Raw genomic sequence first — 17,168 nt, 5'->3', positions numbered from 1 at the left:
AATTTATCCACGTAGTGCTTCATCTAAAAACATGGTTTGTTGGATAAAGCTTGTTTATCTCAGCTTGATATAATCATAAAAATAAATATTAAATTCTTGAAAACAATAAAAAAATAAAACAGGCATGATATTCATTAGCTCTACTCGAATTTGATACCGAAAAAAGTAGAAGAGAGGTGTGGGTTTTTGTCGAGGTTTGAGCGCGTAATAAATGATTCTAATAAAAAATTGGCACACAGGGAATAATGCTGGTTGAATGTATTTTTTAATCTCAAAATGCATTAAGACTTTTATCTGAAACCGAGCAAAAGATGAAAAAAAGCAAGCACTACATCTGAACAAAAGTGGGTGTCGTTCCGAATGTTAGTAAATAAACTAAATTTATACAAGTAACTATACTACATTATGTTACATACTTTGATAATTTATCATACAGTTATTTACATTTAACTAACGTAAATATTCCAATATTCAATATCCATACAAAAAGGACTCTAAAATAAATTATTTAACAAAACCAAAGTGAATCAAACTTGCAAATAATAAAAACAATGATATTTCGAAATATTTCGTTTCTAACTTGTCCTTCTTCAAATATGAATATTAAACCGTATATTATCTAAACAAAAATATTTACAAATTAATTTAAATAAATGCACTGGTAATTAGTAATTATTCGATACAATTATCTTAATATTACGACTCTACAATATCACAATAACGCTTAAGTAGATAAGAATCATTAGTATTGGAGAAAGGTTAATACATCTATCGGTCATAATTCTGATACACGTAATAAGATCATTATGTTTTACTCATAAAATGAATTTCAACCTTATTGGAATGGTATAATTACTAATATCTATGTTTGTCTAGGCTCATAGAGTTCTGGCAAAGAACTTTCTCATAAAGATGTCCGAATATTTACATAATATTTGTAATAACCTGAGAATGTCAAGATGACATTACGGACCATTCCATGCCGCGGAACTTCGTATAATATAATCTTACTTATTGCATAAATAGCAATTAGCTATCATTCATAGCCGTTTTCAATAAGCGATCTCAATTACAATCATCAATCCGATTCCTAAAATGAACCAATCAAAATAACTCATTTGTAAGCGTGTCAAAAATATTTTGTTCTGATTGGTCCATTTTTGAGATAGATAAAAATGACTGGGATCGTTTTTTGCAAATGGCGGTTAGCCAAGGCTGGATACGAGCTAGATTTTCTGACAATATACAATTACTATTCGAGCATAGTCGATTATCGTAATCTTGGAAGTCATACGTATAATTCACAGGGTCAATATCACTGCATTCACTAAATATAGTTTTTCAATCATTTTCACATAGCTGCCATTTTGACAAAAGTTCCGAGTGCCACCGCACGTGATCTGCATTTACTAAGTTTTTGTCTTCCAATCACATGCACCCACAAGACTCTACCACCATGTTGGGAAGAGTTTTCTGTGTGACTGTATTCGTAGAGTCTATGTAGAGAAGTTGTAATGAACTGAAGGTTGTGGGCGCGCAGCACGGTTTAAACTCCGGTTTCTTCTCCGTTAACGTGTAGAAGTATTTCTGTTGACAAGAGAAACAATTAGTAAAGGCATAAAAAATATTGTCTAACTTTTAATATGTATTGACTTTCTAACAAAAGATTATCCAACAGATCACATAAAATTTAAAGTCGTCTGGTTTCTGTCATGTTGTTATTTAAGTTTCCCGGAGTATTATAAGCCACATTTACCATTCTTTTACCTTCTAGCACTTAAAAGAATATTCTTAAATGTATAACACGTCCCACAAAAATTCATAATAAAAATACTTACTCTAATAATATCATAATGATAGCTCTCAGCGGTGGTAACCGACGAGATGGGTGCACAGCTTCCCTTGCAGAAGTAGGCGTGGTAGCCAGCGGGTCGTATGATCCAATAATCCCATCCCAACTCCTTGAAGCTGATGTAGAGAGGCTCCCTGCAGCACTCGTTGGTGCCGGCGCCGCACTCTAGCGCGCGGCCGCGGCGTCTCTTGCCGGCATATTTGGTGTATAGCACTAGGAATGGTCGGTGTTTCTCGTGGAAGGAGAGCGGGGCGCGGCGTGACTGTTAAAAAAAATATTGTTTATTCTACTGTCTATTTAAAAAAATATATTAAAAATATAATCTCTGATATTCTATTTCATGTGAATCGCAATTATTAAATATTAGATTTGTTTTTTAATTATTCTCATATTCATATCGTCCAGTATACCTGTTGGTAATACTTTGACTATAACTGCAAGTCATTTTAATCTAAAACCCCTGTGAGTTGTTTAGAGTCAAACTTTAAAAATGATTGCCACTAATTGCCACTCTACTTAACCCTAAACAGATAATTTATAAAGCATAGTATACAACACATCACTTCTCACCTGACAAGTCCGGCACGCGACATGCAACGTGTGCAGCCTCTCCCTGCCTTCCAGCCAGACTCTGACAGCCCAGGCGAGCTCCACCCGCACCCAACCTTCTCCAATATCCGTCTCTTTGATCGCTATAGGCTTGGTCTTCTTAAACTGCTGCTGACTGTCCCAGTGAGCCGCTTCGGATATCACAAATGTTTGGTTGTATTCATCCATAGGATCTCTTTCCTAAAAAATATATTAAACATTATTAGTTGTGGTTGAGGAATACTAGATGGCGCTGTACACAGGTAAATAAAAGACGTTCATTCATAATAAATACTTAATTATTTTGTTCTATTATTGTTTTGCTATCCTGTTACAATTGAGTTGTTGTTTAATAATTATAATTTATGTGTATTTGTTTTGAATAGCTAACACGCCTCAAATATAATGGGTCAATGCTATCTTTGTTTACATAAATTAATCGACCCAATAATGAGCGAAAGTCTTTGGAATATATTCCGACGATCAAAGGGCGCCATCTTATTATCAAATATAGGTTAATTTGAATTAGAGACGGATATTACGAGATACTATTATGTCTAAGGAAAAACCTATGTCAAAGATAAATTTGCCTGATTACACCAACTTGGCCCCATTAGAGTCAAATTAAATTGCAAATCTAATATGAAATCTAAAATTCTGTAATTTCCCATAAATTTTGCTACTACTCATATTGGTCCAGAGACTATTAAAGTTATAGAATGTGCAGTATAGAGCAAGTAATTTCCTGCTCTACATTAGCAAGCTATCAATTTAATAGAAATTGGAAATTCTCTATTACATCACGGTATAAACATCTATACTATCTATGGAAACCTTCTCTTTTAAAAATGATTAGCATAAATCATAAACCTTTAGACGTTTTTAAATAATTATATATTTACCTTATAAAACCAGAGTTCCACGACCGACACTTCTTCGGGTTCCACATCAGGAGGTAGTTCGAACTGGAGACATTTAAATGGATACCGGCCAGAAGTGAGACATTCACCTGTAACAAATATAAAACACCTAATCAGTTGTGATACATCATTAAAGGCAAACATGGCCTACGTGCGAACTCGTTGAGATATTCAAATAATTCGTATTTCTGGACGTATGCATAAATAATTATAACTTTCTTGTGTTATACTTTGCTATTAACACTTGCTAATAAAATAACTAACACTGTTGATATAATATAAAGGAATGAGCCAATAGAAAAGCAACTGAGTAGTAGTAAAAATAAGTTTTATTTTCAAAATGGCGTCCTCCCGCGCTAAATAAAAATGGCGGGAAAATAGTTGGACCTGTTTCCATTAGTTTTCTTTGTCTCGCAGATAACAATTTGAACGCTTGATATTATCATTGAAGACATATTTCTTATAGTCAATTATACAGTGTGAAATCACTACTTCAATGTGATACGCATAAGTTATTTACTTATGTACATGTTTATAGGTTAGAGTTACCTACAAGTTCAACTATTTCTCTAATTAGTACAATATTTATCATTAATTTAATGTTTAGTGAGAAATATATCATTATTTCCGTTTTATTCATAAACATTCATTAAACGCAAGTAATTACAAGGCTTTGTAAATCCAATCCAATGTCTCAGAATGATGGTATTTTGTGATTTAAAATTGTGGATGCAGTACCGTTAGGGGTGGAGTTATTATTAACAAACAATTGTAAAGCAATGGAGTGTTGGTTGATTCTAATAATTTCTCTCCGGAATTTGAGATAACCTCAAATTCCATATTGCGAATATTAAAATATAGATTTGGCTTCTCAATATGGTGTTATACAAAGCAATCATTATTCTAAGTGCAATACAGTTCAAATAACACTAAATGCAGTAAACGTGGTACCTCCCCGGTGCCCACGAGCCGTTTTAAATCTGGACTTTACTTGATCGTAGTTACGAAATTGTGATAATATTTTTGTTGCATATAGTACATAGTATATGCTGACCCTATGTTAATTGGAGCAAGGATCGAGGCGGGGTCGGCAGCAGATAATATTAGACATGTGCCAGTAGTTATCCGGTCCTCTTACCGCTAATTCTCACGAGAAAATAAACAACATCAATAGAATAAATTAAAAACAAACCACTTGTAATGATGCCTCTATTGCGCGTTTTCATTCATGTTTAAATTTATTTATCATATTATTTTTCTTTTTAACCGACTTCAAAAAAAAGTAGGAGGTTATCAATTCGACGTGAATTTTTTTATATTTTTTTTACTAGTAGGTAAAAACTTTTTTGTTCTTTGTTTGACACAATAATGTTTGTAAAAATTCCTCTGCTTTGTAAAATAATTTGTAACTAGTATATGAGCAGAGGATATTATTATATTATACAAAAAAAATTATGCATTATATTACTAGGTGAGAAATAATATTATTATTTCATTTGCACGTATTTTAATACAAGGAAAGCACCTAATCGTGTTCAGCGAATTACTCACAATGCCTATCGTAGATCGCAACCTTCAAAAACGCGTGACGCTTAAGGAAGCAGATTGTAAATCCAACAATATTTCTGGCCTTATGAAACGCAACTACACGTGCTATATCGACTTTTTTCCTACCCCCGACACAGTTTAGGCAATGCTGGGTATATATGGATATAGTTCAGCACTTATAGAGTCAATTAGCCAATTGCGGGATTGTTAACAATTCCTTCCTGATCTATGTCTATTCTATTTGATTAAAATACATAACTTTACGTGTAATTCTATGATCGTGAGGTACAATATACCTATAGTGTTTGGAAAGAATTATCGCAACATAAATAGAAAAGATTTACGATCAAACCTAATAAACGAATGGCTATCATCGGATCAATATCGAAAATAATCCAATCAAAATCATTTTATAAACATGTCAACAAACTTCATGCTGTTTGATCTACAATGGAATTGAGAACAATATCTACAATCGAATACACATTGAAATGAGTGTATTCCATTTTTGAAACTCGCTGAGTACACTGCCATATCTTTTACGTATCCCCATTAAAACTAATTGAAAGTCCATATTTGTAACATTTCAACATTTTATCTCGTTCAAACGGCCTAATGTTCGTCGCGAGATCACATCGCATATCATATTGACAATACGCTTTATACAGTTAGCACTCTAATCTCCAAGACTATAGAAAGGTACGTGTGATGATAAATGAAAAGATTCCTTCATGTTATTCCCACGTGTTCTTCGATCACGCGTCAAAAATGCGTATTTGAAGGCAAAATGTTTGTTTTACATTTAGCGAGTCCAATAAAATTGACGAATCATATTCATTTGTATGAATATAAAATGGTAATTGATATAAATGTTCGGTAAACATTTGCAAATCGCTTTAAACTGTCAAGTAAATTTACACATTGTGCTAAATTGTGACGAAATACCTAAAATGCGACTTTTTTGAGGAAGTAACCGTGTGTTTATTTAAATCATTTTGGTTTGCACACCGTCCGTGTAATCTAACAAGAGCCAATGAAAACTTCACATTTCCTGCCACAAAAACCTCAGCCAATAAAAGAATATTACACACTAGGTTTTGCTCATGACTCCGCCCACACGCCTTGAACATCTTTCCCGGTATGAAGTGAAAAATCCTTTAAGTTTCGAGATTTTTAAAATTATTGAACTAGTTTTAGGGATTACATTTACAAGCAACTCACAAAGGTTCATTTCTATAATATTATGTTATACTAAAGGCAGATTATAATAAAAAATATTAACGGTAAAACACAAAAACATCTCTAGAAAGTCGGAACTGCTATGCCGACCTGCACAATTGCTTCTTCACGCTCTGCTTTAAGGACCCCGAGTTATAGAAAAGATATATCTAGGACGAAGAACTGATGACTTGATAGGTTCTTCCAAGAAAGGATTACTCAATATTGTGCAATAATTTTTCATCCGGTAAGTATTTATAAACCATGAAAAGTTAGCCTTATAAGGAACTGACGTATTATAATAAGTTTTTATAGAAGGTCATTTTGACATTGCGTTAACAAATACCAAAAAACCACATAAGTACTCGCCATTACTTCTGCTAATATTGTGCCAATCATACATGAAGAACGAATATTTTCACAAAAAATCCTGATTTTACTTTAGTATTTTTTTGATAATTATATAGTTTAGTTGAGGTATTAGGGGCGTTAAATTAAAATACATTTTATTGATACTAATTACTTAACAAAATGAGTGTCCGAAACTTCCACGTTTTTTTTACGTCTGCGGTTTGAGTTACTTATTGCGTTATTATCAAGCACATTTTAAATTTGTGGTTTCATTTAGTAACGCAATGTCAAAATGGCCCTGTATAAAACTGAATCACAAGACAAGGAAGTTAACCTGATCGTATGCGCCTCCCACACGCGTAGATAAATAGCAGTAACACCGCCCAGAGCTTTTTATGTTATTCTCTTTATTTGTAATGCAAAGGAAGTAAGTTATTGAAACGCCCTCGTCCGCCAGAGACACTAGATTGCAATATTTTTATTACTAATACGAGCCATGTGACCCTCTACACCAGATATGTAATATGGTCCTAGCAGAATGGCGACTGACAAACGATAATTACCTCTCAACACAATTATACCGGCCTGTTTGAAATAGCGATGGTTCCTAAGTAAGCTACAGTATCTGAAAAAAAAACGAATTACACTTTTATAACGTTTCGTTATATGTACTGTTATATGCACCTTTCAGCTTTCTCTATTTACTAACTCAGTTCGAAACCCACTAAAAAAAGTTATTAAATGAAGATTTTTTAATGGGTTTGGTAATCATTATTAATTATTTGTATATATGTATGTATGTGGGTATATTTATATTTTTAATTTATGTCAGTTTTCTTTGTTAATGTTCTCTCCACTACCTTCTCTCGTTGTGTACACATACCTCTTTAATCTCTGCACCACCTAAAGGTTGACTGGTAGAGAATGCTGCTGGCATTAAATCCGCCTTTATACTCTTTGTACATAAAGTGAAATAAATAAATAATATCAATAATAAACAGTCCATATATAACGAAAAGTTGAAAAGTGAAAATCACTATTTTTTAGATTCGATAGTTTACTTAGAAGCCATTGAAAGATGTATGTAGTTTTATTTTTATTCAAAATATATAAGATTATTTTTATTTAGGTTATAAACTAAATTAAAGTTCGTTGTTCATCTTTTAAGATTTATTCACACGTTCTTTTTAATATCGCGATACTACCGTGACTTGCACAACATATTTGTAACTTAACCCAATTATTTCACGGCCTCATCAATGACTACTAATTAACGAACAGAAATAAGTAATGCTTCAAGGCTGCTAATTAAAAAACTAATTGTGAAGATAAGTGATTTGTTGAATCATTTTAAAAAGAGCGGTGTAGGGTCAAGTATGTAATAATGAACCAATTTTGTATATTCATTATTAGTTGAATATGCTGTGTGAATTTTTCATCACGTGCCACGAAAATGATGAATTCATAAAAAAATTACTAGTTATTTTTAGAAATTTCTGGGAAATAATCAATGTTAAATATTTTTATAAATCACGTTGAAATTGTATGCTATAAATGAAGGTATTACAAATTCTTATATAATTTAAAGTTAATTAGTTACATTTTTGTTAATTTTAAATTTGTTATTTAATTTTAGTTATGCCAACGCCTCTATTTGAAAGACATTGTATTCACATATATTCCCCGTTCCCATCATATTCTTTTACTTTTATGTGACATACATCTTCACTGAATGTTACAAACAATTAGGAATCTCGATCGATTTAGCCATTTTTATATAACAAACTGATTGTTAGGCCGTATTTTTTATTATAGGTACGTAGATATAAAATGTTAATGAATTACTATCTGTAAGTAATATTTAATTTACAATGGTTATGTAGCTCTAGCGAGCAGTCGAAGATCAGGTGAAATAGCGCTTATGTATGTATGTATGGAAGGTCTGTGTCCAGCTGTATACTAAAATATAGACTGATGATGATATTGTTAATATAGCTCTATTTCAAAATTATTGAAAATTCAATTATGCGTGTATGGTTACATCTTACAAACAACAAAATTAAAAATATCTTCACCAATGGCGGCGCATCGTCAAGTTTTTCGAAAGGTAACCCGACACAACATATACGTACTAATACACAAAAAGCGGTCTGCAAATCGTACTAATAATTAGATTTTATACAAATTACGAAAGGAAAGCCGGCAGAAATCGGATTATTTGGAGACTTCGCCACTGATCTTAACGAACTTTAGCATTGATAATACACAATACATTGATATATCATTATTCAATAAAACCTAGTGAAAAACTATATATATAGGGACATCTTAAAGAGATTTTTAAAAACCTCTAAGCCATTTTAAAGATATAAAATTATTATTTAGTAGCTGTTTACGATAACATTAACGTGTTTATTAATGATATTGTGGTCTTATATTTACAAGGTTCGCATGAATTACGAATGTAATTCAATTACAGTGAATTATCATCACGGATATTTGATATCACGTACCTACTACCTCGGTTTGTTGTTGTGCCCATAAAATTAGAAGAGGTCAAGTCATATCGGGACCAAATGAGACATTCGCACAATGCGTGGCTCCAAATCCGTAACTCGGTTAATTAGACCCATATTTTTATTATATTATTCAATAGGTAGGATTTTTTATGTTTTGGTTATTTGTGAATAATTGTGAAACTATAATGTTTGAGTTTAATACTAGTTAGCTGTATTTTAGCTATAAAACGTATTCTACGTAAGATGGTTTTTGAATTTGTTTATCTCCCCCAATTTGTATATAACTGTTATAAAATGAACTCAAGGAATTTAATTCGAAATGTACTATATAATACTTATTATACATATAGGGTCATTTAGAAATTGCGTTAATAAATGTAACCATATACTCGTCTTAAGCTTTGCTGATATAGTGTAAAAACGATATCCATTAATAACGAATATTTCTCGTCAAATATACATACCTGTTCTACTTTTCTGATCTTTTTATCAATTTGTAGTTTAGCGCGAATATGGTGTGTGCGTGAGAGTATTTCTGACTGAAAGTATGATGTTGCCGCTGAGATCAATTGTGTTAAACTAGTAGCATTAAGACGTGTAAAATTAAAAATACTTTTTATTGATATTAATTTTGTTCGAATCTTATACTTTTTGTTTTACATCTAGGTTTCGAGTAGCTTGTTATAAACTTTTATTTTTTATAGATTGTTTGTGATTCGATTTAGTAACGCAACGACAAAATAACCCTGTGTAAATACCCAAACAAATTTTAAAGAAACTCAAAAATCTGTGTTATTCATACTATGAAGTAACTTTACGAGAATTTAAGAATGTAATAACACTTTCAAAAGGAAATATATTCTCTAAAAACATTTATAGAGACGTCAAAAATAAAAAAAATTATAACACAATCGTTTATTTTAAGTAAAAATATTTATTATACATTTTTCCTTACACACATCCAATGAAATTATTTGAATCTCACTTCCCTTTGAATGAATACCGCATTCGTCAGCCTATATTTATGGGGCAAAGTTGATGAATTTTTGCCACTGATAACCGTATAAACAATTCATCAAACTAAAGTTCAAAAGGGCACGGCAGATCGATTAATTTTTAATGGTTACGCTACACAGAGATAACGATTCTGCGTTTCTTTGTAGTAATTAATAATGTAGTTATTTACGCGTAAAAAAATCTATGTGCGGTTATTACTTACAAAAAACAAATTGATTAATTTACGCTTCGTTTTGGGAAAGACTTATTATAGCTTACTTTAAAGTCAAGTCCAGAGTCTTAATGGTTATATTTTACGTTCTTAATTTATGTATTCGATTTTTATAACGATATTTAAAACTGTTTACTTTTGAAAAGGATCCGCCATAAATAAGATAGAGTCAAAATCTGATCCTTTACTCGAGTTAAGCATTTGTTTTTTATTGTGCCCCATAACTTGAATGGCAACTGTGGGCTGCTGACAGCCCTTTTAGCTGGCCTTTAATGGACACGAAATAAAGTATATTTTTAAGCGATTTTTTAATGTTAATACATATACAAATTTATTAAAAGCTACGCAACCATTAGACATATCTTCTTAATATTTTTGTTTCATTTGCCACCCGTAAGATATTATGAATACGTGACAATATAGGTCACCATTATGTAACGTATCATGTTATCAGTTTCCGCATACACGACTTCTTAACCCTGCGCCGGTTAAAAACTATTTAAAATATAAACGAACATGACGTGGCGTATCACCGTTTTGTTAACAATTAAACTTTGATTTGAGGATGTCGTGTTATTTATCATTATTTTACTAAGTTATTTTCGCTGAAGCCTACAACTGGGAAAGGAACGGATAGCTAAAACGAAAGTCCGCAAGTTCCTACCCAAGACACCTAAAATTTTTACGCATTGTGTACAACTATCATACTTTAACAGTGAAAGAAAACATCGCGATAAACCATATACCTGAAAATCTCCATGAGAATTATGAAGGTATGTGAACTATGCCAGCACTGAGTTAGTGTGGTGGCCTAAGGCCTAATTACAAAAACTTCGCCAGCCGATGACCCACGGGGGGGGGGGGGGAGGGTTCAATTGATATGGAGAATGAGAAAAGTATGAATTGTAATTGAGCGTACGGGAATAATCAATCAAGCAACTCCAGTCAAATACTTAGGATTTTGGTTGCTTTAGATTGGGATTTTTTTAGAACCTCTAGAGGAGGGGGGGGGGTGCAGCTGCCCCTCTCTAACCCCCTTGGTGGCGCCCTTGAGCCTAAACCCTTTCAGTAATAGAGAAGGCCCGTGCTCAATAGTGGGCAGTAATACAGACCTGGCATGATTATTAAATTTTCACTTAATTACCCAGTATTGCTCTAATATTGAAGTCCTTTTGGTTACAAAATAGATACTGCTTTCTTTACCTTCTGCCTTTTAACTACTAATAGGCAATTCTAATAACTGGACATTATTTGTTGGCTGAAGGTAACGAGTGTAATAAGGTTCTAAGTTGTTTAATTCAAAGTTCTATGACATTGATTTTGGCTTATCACCACACCAGCGGCTGATTTCTGACGTTATGAAATATTGACTATACAATTTATTGACTGTTACTATTTGATGTATTTTATTTAGCTATAAGTTTCAAATAGTCTGTATTTATTTTGTCTTTTCAGATAACTATCGTGAGTAGAAGAAAATGTATTTGTTCTTGACTTACGTACTTAATATGTTGGTTTTAGTTTTCTTTGTAGATAAGTGAAGATATCAATTATTTTTCAATGTCATGTCTACTGTTTACAACGCACAACTCGAAATTAGGTATTAAATGTTTCTGATTTAATTACTAACCCCTAACTGAAAATTTTGAATTGTAATCTATTAATTAACAAAATAGCTTAAGAAAAGTTCGCTTTCGCTTTTCACTGTACCTTCAATTTTATGTTTTAAACCTATGATCACTAAGAATATAACACTTAAAAGTAATATATAAAGATGAAATATAATCATAATCATCTTTGTAAAATAAAAGTTATTTTTAAAACTATATTTGAAGGCAATATTCTTTTTCTTTTTTTATCCGTCTAAACGTGCATGTTTAAATCTTGTTTGATTGTATGATATTTATCAGCAACATACCTACATTTCCTGTTTGAATTTCTTATGCAATAATATCGTTTGTTACAGGTAACATATTGAAGTCTAAACACCTTGCAATATCGTTATGACATAGTTTCTATATCGGACAACCTTCGAAGTTCGTATTTCATAATATCAAAATAGGTCCAAAGTCCACCTAGCCTAGATATATAATCTAGGCCGTTTAGACGTCACGAGAGTATGAAAACACGCCTTTGCCGTGTGCGTTCATTCGCGAGGTACAAAGTTCGACACTCAGACTGAAATATCACGTGTATTTATTGTAAGGAATAAATTATAGACTTGCAAATTAGTATTTCTCGGAACAATTCGCACTAACTTATCTGCAAATATTTTGGCGGGAAATATTGCACAATGTCATTAATTGTTATAATGGAGTTTACAAATTTGTTTTCAATGAATAAATAGTCAATTTAATAAAAGCAATTAATTATCATAATTAATTGTCACGTTACAAAATGTAATGTATTTTTCTCAAAGGAAATAATTGTCATGAACAACACCACTGAATGTTTAAATCTAGAGCTAAAGTTTTATTTCATTGATTCAGCCGCATGAACCAGTAAACATTAAATATTATGCCATTAATATACGAATATTAATTCATATTTTATCAACACAATATTCATATTTTATAAACAATTTAATAATGACCTTTTCACCACCCTTAAGAACATAACCTCAAAATTAAATGCACAAATTCATACCTCGATTATCAGGTAGAAATAAACGTCATGCTTCTTGCTAGTAACTCTCATTAACTCACGGTATCTTATCACGGGAATAATTAAAACAACTACGACGAATACAATAATTGGTGCAGTATACATATATTTATCTGTGAGTACTCCAAACGTTATAAAAATAATAAATAGCTTCGCTGACATTTGAACTTTTCACTAGTAATTTTTCCATTTTGATTTAAAATAAATAATTAACAAATGTAACTAATACAAATGGGAAAATATGCAAAGATATTTGAATGTTTGTTAGAAATAAATGCAGAGACAGTTGAACGGATTTTGATCAAATATGGCACGCGGGTAGACTATGACTTTTTTAATTAAATTCTTTAAATTGAGGGCGTTGTCATCGTATAGATGATGCTATTAATCGCTATAGTGTGTTGGGGACTTTTGCAGCAGGAAAGGTGAGAAACCGCGAGCAACAACTAGTAAGACTATAAATTTTAAGGGAGATAGGCTGCCATCTAGGCATAATAAAAAACAAGCAAACTTTAAATTACATAAATACTAAGTAAAAGCTCATTGCTGTAGTGGAAAAACCTTGTAATGATTCATAAAATTTATTTGGACAGTAACGATTAAGAATTGACTCCCTTCAAAACTGCTAGAGGATTAAATAGATGAAAAATAGTTCAAATTATTTTTGTTTATTTATCTTTCGATTTTATTTATATTAATCAGTTTTTATGAGCTTTAATTTTGATGCAAAAGCAATGCACAATTCTTAAAAGAACTTCACTTTATTCAGGCGTAAGTACGCAATAATTCGATAATGCAACAGCCGTAATCTAATTTGCCTTTTAGAATTTAAACTACTAATGATTCTCTTGAATTCTAAATTGTGTCCATATGAATTATAGACAAAGATGGTATAAGAATTGTCCTATACTAACTCTCCGCTTCGCGAAATATAATAAAGTTGTCGTTCTGTAGGCCTTCTTTAGGGATTTCATATTGCGCACTTTTATCTCTAGATTATTAGGTTTAGGCCCAGCAAATATTCAAAAGAGTGTTTATGTCAGGTGCACAGGATTCTGTTGAAACAAAAGTTCAGTGTAGATTATAGAAATGATCAAATCATCAGGGTCTAAGACGCGCGACGCAGCGTCTAATTTGTAGTGAGGTTACAAAACACAATGCTGAATTCAGAATTTTCTGAATTGAAATTTGTTTTTTTATCCAGAATAAGGCCAATGATCATTAATTTTAGGAGCGACAAATTAGTAAAATCTATCAGAATGTAAAAGGGGAAAGTAAATCTATTTTATTTAAGTATGCTGCGTATTTTTTTATTTGCTTGCGTTGTATTGTAAATAGCAGATACGAGTTGAAGAACTTTAATATCAATATCATTATCTTTGCGCATATTTGCATAAATTAATTGCGAACATCTTAAATTAAAGATGTAACATTACTCATCACTATTTACATTATTTATGTGACGTTTTTTACAGTAATTACATCCGCATTGTTAAGTAATTAGTGCCTAATTTGGTATATGACTATCTAAAAATGTAACTTGTTAATAAAAGACCAGATTTCTTGATTACCTGTGAGTTTTTTTAATTCTTGTAATCTCGTCCTCTGTGTTAGTAATAAAAGTGTCAATGACATTAAATTTTAACAATAGTCTAATTTTATTGCGGTTTTCGATATAGTTTTTGTGGTCGTTAAAGATTTTATAGAATTGGATATACAGAATTACCTATTTATAAAATTTTTGTCTCTCCTGTCTCATAAAATTTATTTATCTTGCTTGAGGACATTATTGTTTTTATCCTCATTAAAACATTTATTTATGTATGAATTAACATCGCAATTCAGTTTAGTAACAATTTTATTACTGTCTATATTTATATGATAAATCGTGACTTCATATTCCTTTTATAACTTTTCTATTTTGTTACTTTTGCATTTCTTTTTTTTTACTATAGATAGACATGAATTTTATTTAGAAGCATTAATATGTCTTAGCTCACCTTCAACGGGAAAGATGATTTTCTGCTCAGTTCTGCCATAATAATCATCAAACTCTGGTGGCTTGTCGGTGCCCTCGCTGAGCGTCCGACCCTCGGCAACCGGCATCGGCAGACTGTTGACGGGCAGCGCCACCGCCGGCTTCTTGCTCAACCTCAACTTCTTCAAGATCTGCTGCTTAACAAACTCTATCCTCATCTGAGTCAGTTCCGTAACACTAAGATCCCCGTTGGCGCAGTTCGCACAGCTGCCCAACATCTCGCCCTCCAAACTTAAGAAGTTAGTGACTAGAATGAACACGAGCACTCGCGTCGCGCACGCGGCCATGGTAGATTCCTTCGCCGGAGACAGTTGAAGTACGAGAGAAGGTCCAGGCGCATGCGGGCGTCTGGCGCGGTGGTCGGAGCTCAACTGACTCGCCGGCGCGGATCCGTGCGCTGTTATACGCTTACCCCGAACTGACGGTATTCCTCTGAGCTTTTTTTCTTTATCAGCCCCCTTCAGGTCATTGATAACGCTTGGACAATGGACCGGCGTGATACGAGCGGCCATCATAATAAAATTATTGACAGCTAGTACAACGCACGTTTGTTTACCGTTTATTTACTGGGAATTTTAATGCCAACTAATTATAGATGTTTTGTGTTAAGTTTGTATTGGATATAACTGGTTAGGCGGCGAAAGTTATAATAATTTTTAATCAGTGACCAATTTGGTGTTTGTATCTTGACTCTTAATTAGCGTGAGGAAGAAAGTGATAAACTGATTAATTATGTAATTTGTTGGTTGGAAGCTTAATTACAAAATTGTGATAAGTTAACAATGTCAATTAGTAAGACGGTTAATTCTCCGTTTATTACATCATAGGAAAAATAGCTCTTATTCTTGAGAGGTTACATACAGCCTTGGATGTTAAGTATTTGATACAAATATAAGTAGATCAAACTAAATTATTGAATACCTAATACACGTATGTCTTATGCATTGATATAATTCTTTTGACATACGTGACGGTCAGTGGCGGAGGGTGCGTATAATCCTATTCCTGCTTGCTGCCCTACTAATTTATATAAAATCTTATCATTAGAACGATTTGCAGCCAGCATTAACGCATATAAGTACCTATGGACGTGTTGTATTGTTTCCCTTTCGGCAAATTTTCAACCTTCACCACAACTAGAAACTTGCGACACAACACCCAGGTCCGAAAAAATTTACGGGTATTTAAAAAATGCTCGTCATGTAAAATAAATACAGTAAGATGCGCAAATGTTTTTACGAGTATCTTTGTACTTAATATAAGCAAAGCCTACGTTACCGCATGTATTCTCCAATTTCAAAATATCACAAGAAAATGTATATATAACAATCTTAGCCCTGAACATTATAAGTAAGCACCGTATAAAAACCGAACTTTGTCATGCAACCGATAATATTATAGGTACACGCGAAGCATACACGACGTTCATCTCCCTACCAATTTAAAAGAAGCATGACAGTTATTTTTATTAGGTTCTTTATACTATGCCTTCTTATGAAGATTAATGTCTTCATGGATAACATTTTTCGCTATCTGGGTAACATTACTAAATAAAGAATAATATTTTGTAGTAGTTGATTTTTTGTATCATTCTAAGAATTTGTAAAATTTATTTTGTCACACACTTCATTTTCTTTGTAAATCATGGACTATTCCTTGAAATTCAACGCTTATATAAAGCTCGTTGTAGCTTTAAGCTCTACGAGTGTAAAGAAGTGAAGCGTGAAGTCTATAAGTCTCTTTGTTTGGGTGGGTTGTTATGATTGTAAATAAGTACTTAAAGCATGGTTTTTGAGTCTGTTTCTAGTTTAATTCATTTGCCTTTGGAATGTTAGCCGGCTAACATGAGAGTTACATGACATTACGCTTGTCACGGGAATATAACCTTCTTATTTATTACATAATAAGGTTATTTTTCCGTGACACGCGTAATGTCATGTAACTGTCATGTAGCTGTCATGTTAGCCGGCTAACATGTCAAGCATTGAGTGGAGAAGAAATAAGAAACCTTTTTCATTTCTACTTAATAGAGCTCAAGTAATATTTTATTTTAATTTGATTAGAAAAATTTAAACATTCCATATATAAATGGCAACAAAAACAAAGTCTATTTTAAAACTTAAAAAAGGTAAAAAAAAAACCCGTAAGTCCAGAATAACTTGTTTTTTATAACTTGACATACGTTTGTTAGCCTGACAAGGGTCGGCTTATACAACCGCTATAGGCTCTCGCGACCTTTGGA

The 17,168-nt window shown here is 32.5% G+C and overlaps 1 protein-coding gene across 1 annotated transcript; it reads right to left on the bottom strand.

The window, feature by feature from the left end:
- Positions 1-234: 234 nt before the first annotated feature.
- On the bottom strand, positions 235-15,453 carry LOC115442297 (inhibin beta B chain). Its single transcript, XM_030167307.2, has 5 exons — positions 14,889-15,453; positions 3,343-3,449; positions 2,423-2,641; positions 1,839-2,114; positions 235-1,587 (listed from the first exon to the last, which is right to left on the bottom strand). Exons 1-5 carry the CDS (start codon positions 15,439-15,441, stop codon positions 1,429-1,431), a joined length of 1,314 nt encoding a protein of 437 aa, XP_030023167.2. The 5' UTR covers positions 15,442-15,453; the 3' UTR covers positions 235-1,428.
- Between the last annotated feature and the right edge of the window lie 1,715 nt (positions 15,454-17,168).

The sequence above is a fragment of the Manduca sexta genome, chromosome 3 (assembly GCF_014839805.1).
Source record: "Manduca sexta isolate Smith_Timp_Sample1 chromosome 3, JHU_Msex_v1.0, whole genome shotgun sequence".
Classification (NCBI taxonomy): domain Eukaryota; kingdom Metazoa; phylum Arthropoda; class Insecta; order Lepidoptera; family Sphingidae; genus Manduca; species Manduca sexta.
The sequence above is the reverse complement of the archived record's forward strand: the minus strand, read 5'-3'. Positions and strand labels throughout refer to the sequence as shown.